This window comes from Dermacentor albipictus, chromosome 1, assembly GCF_038994185.2.
Source record: "Dermacentor albipictus isolate Rhodes 1998 colony chromosome 1, USDA_Dalb.pri_finalv2, whole genome shotgun sequence".
Taxonomy (NCBI): domain Eukaryota; kingdom Metazoa; phylum Arthropoda; class Arachnida; order Ixodida; family Ixodidae; genus Dermacentor; species Dermacentor albipictus.
In genome coordinates, this window is record NC_091821.1 from 130,045,491 (window position 1) to 130,051,733 (window position 6,243).

Sequence of the window (6,243 nt, forward strand, 5' to 3'; positions counted from 1 at the left end):
GCATTGCTGTCCTTTAAATCCATAGAGTTTCTGTGAGAAACTCTATGTTTAAATCATAGTTAGTACAACCCCTTTAAATATGGCGCTCGGAAGTTCATGATGCTGATAATGTCCTATTTAAGAGATATGCGCGATCAGTGCTGCTTAGCGTTTACTATACACCAAAATATATTGTGAAAATTTAGTCATGTAATATTTCTTGCGAAGGTACTGGGCGTAGACGCACTACAAATTACTGTTTTCTTTGTGGTGTTGCCGGTGTTGCCAACTCTTGTTGTATCGTCGTTTCATATCATGCTCGTTGGCTTGCTTCTGAACGTATGCTACGTACCCATGCCATGCCAAGGTTTGCGATTAGCACGTGTATTTGATATAGCATCTTCGAGCTTTGAGACTCATGTGTTTGTGGGTTTGCCTCACGATCCCGCTGGCGCAGATGGTCATTTGAATAACTTTTAAAATTGAGCAGTTATTTCCGCTATGTCGTCAACAATTAGTTTATTGTGGAGAATCGAAGTTTCGTCCTGCAGACTGCCTCGGCTGTTGCATTTACGACAAATCCCCTTGCAGAAGACCAGCCGGTTGCTTCCCTGTGAGTGCACATCTTGAAGATGAAATCAAGTCTTTTATTATTGGCCAGTGCAAGGCTTTTCATTTCTTCGACGAAGAAAATGCTGATGATTTGGTGATATAATGTTGTGCTTGTCCGTTTCTATATAAAAGTCTTGGGACACTCGTTTGCGTAGGTTTCACCGGAGAATTTTAGTAATGTATCTTCAGAAAACACCGAGTTAGAACTGCGCCGAAGAAGTCGGAGGGCAAACAAACAAAAATGTTAGGGTCACTTCGGCGGCAAGCGTTATAAATGGGGACATTTGGGGGACTAACAAGGACTTCTACTACGACACCAGTCAGAGCATTGCCTTTTTTGTGATCACTTGTCGAAGTTGTGCCTGAATGTACACATTAGGAAAGAAAAATAAGATACGCTGCATCAGAGAAACATGCTGGGGGGGGTAGTAGAGAAGCTACGATTGCCGATTCGTCGAAGTCGCGGCAGAATGCAGTTTAATCAGTTTTACATATCCTTCATCAGAGGGATTCTTCTTTATTAGCTCATTCGCCTCTGTTAATGCGCGCCAAATATTGTTCGGTGTGAGTAGTTTGCTATCGTAAGACTTACTCCGTTTTATATTTCTTGCCAGATTTGCAATGGCACAAGGCATACATCAAGTACTCTACTTTGCAATGTGGTGTTACATCAGCAAAACCATCGTTCCTCACCTCTACATGTACTTTCTCTTCAAACTACTGCACGAAGTCGGACTCGAAAGCAGATCTTAAAAAAGATGTTGCAAGTCCATTGGAAGCCAGTGCTGAGCCAAAAAAGGATGAAGTTGTGGAAGAAAAATTAAATATATTTCAGCGGTACAAGAAAATGTTCAAAGAATATTGGTATGTCATGTTGCCTGTGCACATTGCAACGTCGATCGTCTGGTTTGGCTCGTTCTTCTACTTAGCAACATGGTAAGTTTAAGTAAACTTCAACATGCTGTGTATGTCCTTACTATATCTGTGCTTGTGCCGACTTGAAGGAACTCCCCCCCCTCCTTCTTTTTTTCTTTTCTGCCAGACCCTTCAATATTTGTGTACTATTCACTCCATTCTAAGTCATCAAAGCGTACCTGTAGAAGTTCTGTACTTTCACCTTCTGTGTAGACAGCTTGGATCCAATTTTTGTCTGGCATAGTTATGTCCTTGCTATATCTGTGCTTGTCCCCACTTATGTGCCCCCCCCCCCCCCTTTTTTTTTGTGCCAGACCCTTCAATATTTCTTTACTATTCACTCCATTCTAAGTCATCAAGGTGTAAGTACCTATGGAAGTTCTGTGTTTCACCTTCTGTGTAGACAGCTTAGATCAAATTTTTTGTCTGGTAGATTTATTACCCATGAAGCAACATTCTTCCAGTGTCTGCTGTTGCCAGCAGTCATTGCAATAGCTCGAAACTAATTGCTGGCTTATCAACATTTTGAAAAAAAGTGAATATGAAATGTTAAGTGTAGTTCTTGTGATATAGAAGTTTTTGCTTGCATCCAGTGTAACATTGCATAGCCATAGTAGTGACACTATATAGCAGCGCACATACTGAGACTGTTGGTAGTCATGTTTATTCAAGTGAAGAGGAAGAGAGTAACATCAATATTGGTTAGGAAAACCAAATTAATCGGCTAATATTTTGTGCATTGTATTTAGGAGAAAGCAAGATTTGGCCCAATTGGTAGCATTAACTTGGGCAAAAGAGTAGCACTGGTCCTACTGACCTTCATACTGCCAGAGGATGCTGTTTTTTGGACTATGGCAGCTGTGTGTGGATGCATCTGCTCCCTGCAGGTTATTTTGGGGCAACTGGTGGCGCCTGCCACAGCCCAGCCTTGAATGTGCCTGAACCCAACAAGCTTTTTCTGAAAAGATGTATAGGACCCAATTTGAAGCTGACATGCGCCAGTGACTAATTAAGTGCCAGTGATCAGAGCCAGTCATTTGGAACACAGCATACTCTCCATGGTGACTTGAATCTGTTATTTGCATGTCCAGCAAAACTAGATAAGGCAATGTTGAGCTAGAATTAGTATACTACATCTTTTCCTGGTAGCTATCTGGTTAGTTTTTGTTCCCCCAAGGGCTGACAAAATATCTTTAAATGTTAAATTTTGTGCTGTGTGAATAATTTCAACTTTACAAATTGGAAACTAAAGAATAATGTAATTTTCATTTTTTTTTCAAGGTGAAAATCATTTCTGGCCCAGAGATATTTTGCTGCACCACTTATGGGAGGGAAGGGATGTCGCACAATGAATGTCTTCATCTCATCTTTGGTGTACTAAGTGGACTTCATTACCACAGACAAGCTTAACTCATCCGTTGATGTAAATGGTCAACGAAGGATTTCGCTTTAGTCATTCAAGCACTTGGGTTATTCACCTAAAATGAAGTACGTTTTCATCATCAAATCAACTATTTTGCCCAGAAGAAAGAGCAAGCACTGTTATAGTGTCTGGCTGAAACAACACAGGCATATTGCACTCATCCAAAGTGCAGTGCATGTTGGCTGAATTATGTGTGGTGCAGCCCTTCATAGTTCATGTGGACCAGTATGGTGCATGTTCACTGTTTATTTTTCCTCTCTCCCCTGCTCCCTGCAGTGGTGTCGATGTTGTTCAAATCTTGGAATACCTGGGGCTGCCCGAGTCTATCATCAGTCCTTTGCGGAAGTCTGGACTGAACTACATTGCTACAGCTTCAGCCTTGTACAAGTTGGCCACTCCAGCTCGTTACACAGTTACACTTGGAGGGACATCAATAGCCATCCGGTTACTTGTCAAACGGGGTCTCATAAAACCTATGCCAACAAGAGGCGAGCTGAGACAGATGCTGCGAGACAAGATGAAGCCCCAGTGATTGGTGTAGTCCTTTACAACATACTGCGTAGATTGTAAATAAAGTCGAAATTCATCACGACTAACAATAACTGAGGTTGTCTTCTTCAGTTAATATGAACCAGAAGGAATAAACTATTGGTACGTTGTGACATATGGCTTTGAAGGGGCACTAAAGAGCAGCACTAAAGGTTCATTTAGTCTGGTGAAGTGTTTTTTTTTTTCGGTATTCAACTTGCATTTATTCAGCGGTGAAAAGTTGGTTATTAGTGGATAAAATGCTAGGCTAAGTTTCCCACTTTGGATTTCATGCCAGAACTGAGATGCCATTATCATGGTATGATGTCACAAATTGCGAAATATTTCTGCGTTTAGGACATTTTTGTCCAGAAAAAAAAAGTTTTCAAAATGCACTTCATTGTATCTTTGGTTCCTTTAGAACACAGTACAGTCCTTGTTTATTAAAAAACTTTTAACCAGTCTTGAGTTGACACAGTCCAAATGCAACCTCTAATCATGAAATTCACTGTGCTTGAATTTTTCGGGAAACTGACATCTGCAATAAAAGCGCTTGATGCAATTTATGTGCTGTAACCATCACTATTCAGTGATGCCTAGTGTTAAGTAAGCAAACAAAACAACACATTACTTGGTTTATTCTTGATGTTGGCACAAAAGAGCTATGCATGTGTTTGTAAAAGTAGGAGCACTGTCAGGCACATTTCCTTGTTTATATATGTGGTGTACATAAATGGAAGAACATAACATCCTAAAGCGTGTTGCTGTCAACACCCAAACTGCATGAGGTCAAGTATACTCTATGCTCCTGTACAGAAACTCTCCCTAAGACATGTATGCTCAAGTTGCTTGAGGCCTCATATGTGGTTGTATTTGTTCAGCAGCTGCACAAATTGAACATGTTTTTATTTGCTGTTGCTTGGTAATGCCTCAGCTGCCATGAACTTGTGCATGCTCAAAGCATAAAAAATCTGGTTGTCGTGGCACTGCCCCCTGAACTGCGCCTTGGGGTAGCCATTCATACACATATATCTGTTTGCCCGATATGATTGTGTATCTGTATATTGTTCAGGAAAAATGTGACAGAAACCATAGAAGTGCCAAAGTCAGTGATAGCCTTCTTGTGTAACTTGCTACATATCCCCATGCCATCTCTAAATCGCAAAACTTTATGGGCACATCAGCAGACACACAAAGTGGCAGTCTCGCTTCCAACAACAATGCCAAATGAGTCAACGATGCAGTATATCTTGTAATCACAGCACCCCAGTTGAAACTGTAGCAACAACCAGTATCCCTAGTATCGTGGCTGCAACTTCGTCGCAAGGCCTCTCCTTCAAGCAGCTCTACTCGATGCAGAGTTGTCTGTTGCAGCTGTGGCACTCGCAGTGGGTGCGCACCCTCCTTGCCACCTTCTCCCCTTGTGCTTGACGTCACCCACACATGTACCAACCAATCAGGTGTCTTGCTCTTCTCCGCGCCTGCGAATTCTCTCTCTGCTGTATACTGTCCTCCCGGTTTCTATTGTATGAGGTTCGCTGATGTCCATCTCAAGTAGGCAGCGTAGCTATTTAAGGCTACATACTCCTTGTGTCACCTTGGCACATTCATTCTTGGGGATTGGCCAAAAAGTGGCACACAGCAAATCACATACGCAGTGCGGAAGTTGTTTGTTTGGGTGCATATCCAGTGGCACATACCAGTGACCCTAGAGCTCTACTAGGCCAGGCAGCAGCCAGCAACAGGTTGGTTATTCTAGCAAATGCCCAGTGGTCCATATTGTCTGCGCGGCAAGAAGGCAGCCACCACATACCTAGCGGCCCAAGTTGACTCTCCTCCCGGTTTTATAGTGCAAGATCAGCCGTTGTCCATCCAAAGTGAATGAAATGGCTAAAGAAAGCTATCGCTTTAAACGGCTGTGGCATTGCAATACTATATGTTCGTTCTAAATAGCCATGTTGACTTTTTTCCTGTTTTCATGTCATCAATGCAAGTTATGAATGTGCTCTTCATATTGTAGTATTGTGTTTGTGCCTTTGTACTGTGAATCATTTTTGCTTCTACTTGAGAGTGCTTTTGTGGGAGATGTTAATATGCAAGCCTCGTTTAACAATCCAGCTTAATTTATCCTTTATGAATTATTTCAGGAGTATGGTTGCACTAATATAATTAATTTGCTGCAAGAGTTACTTCAAATGTTAAACTGTTTTAGGTCTCTGCATTACTATTAAATGGCACAGGAATATTAAGTCAAGTCAGATCTTGCCATGATATGTCAAAGGATCATTTACCAATATATTATGTCCTACCTTGCAGTGGCTCAGCTCCCTTAGTGAAATAATATTTGGTCAGACACTTTTGTAAATATTTAGAAATTTGTAAACTGTCTTCTCTAGACTAGTGTGCTGTCAAAAGAGAGGCTAATGATGCTTTTATCTTTATCTTTTTTAACAATGCTTTTATCTCGTGCTTTGTATCAGTCTACAGTCAATGTTTCCCCTTTAGTATGTGTGCACAGCATAGGAACCTACAAAAACAACGGATTATATTTGTGTTGCATGAAAATATTTAAAATTGCAATGAGCTTTTCCAAATCATGCAAAAGATGAAAGTAATTTTTTATTGTTTAAAAATATGGTATGATAAACTGAACACGGACATGAAAAAGAAGGGTATTATATACACACGTTTTTACTATAATGGGACAGCCTCGTTTGATATGGCCAACTGTTATGTAAATTGTCAGCAATTAATGTCACACCAAAAGAGCTTTTGACCAGACGACT

The 6,243-nt window shown here is 40.9% G+C and overlaps 1 protein-coding gene across 1 annotated transcript; it reads left to right on the plus strand.

Annotated features, from left to right (window-relative positions):
• Positions 1-304: 304 nt before the first annotated feature.
• On the plus strand, positions 305-5,772 carry LOC135896840 (uncharacterized protein C18orf19 homolog B). The gene is made up of 3 exons (XM_065425325.1): positions 305-592; positions 1,206-1,527; positions 3,206-5,772. Exons 1-3 carry the CDS (start codon positions 481-483, stop codon positions 3,459-3,461), a joined length of 690 nt encoding a protein of 229 aa, XP_065281397.1. The 5' UTR covers positions 305-480; the 3' UTR covers positions 3,462-5,772.
• The last annotated feature ends 471 nt before the right edge of the window (positions 5,773-6,243 follow it).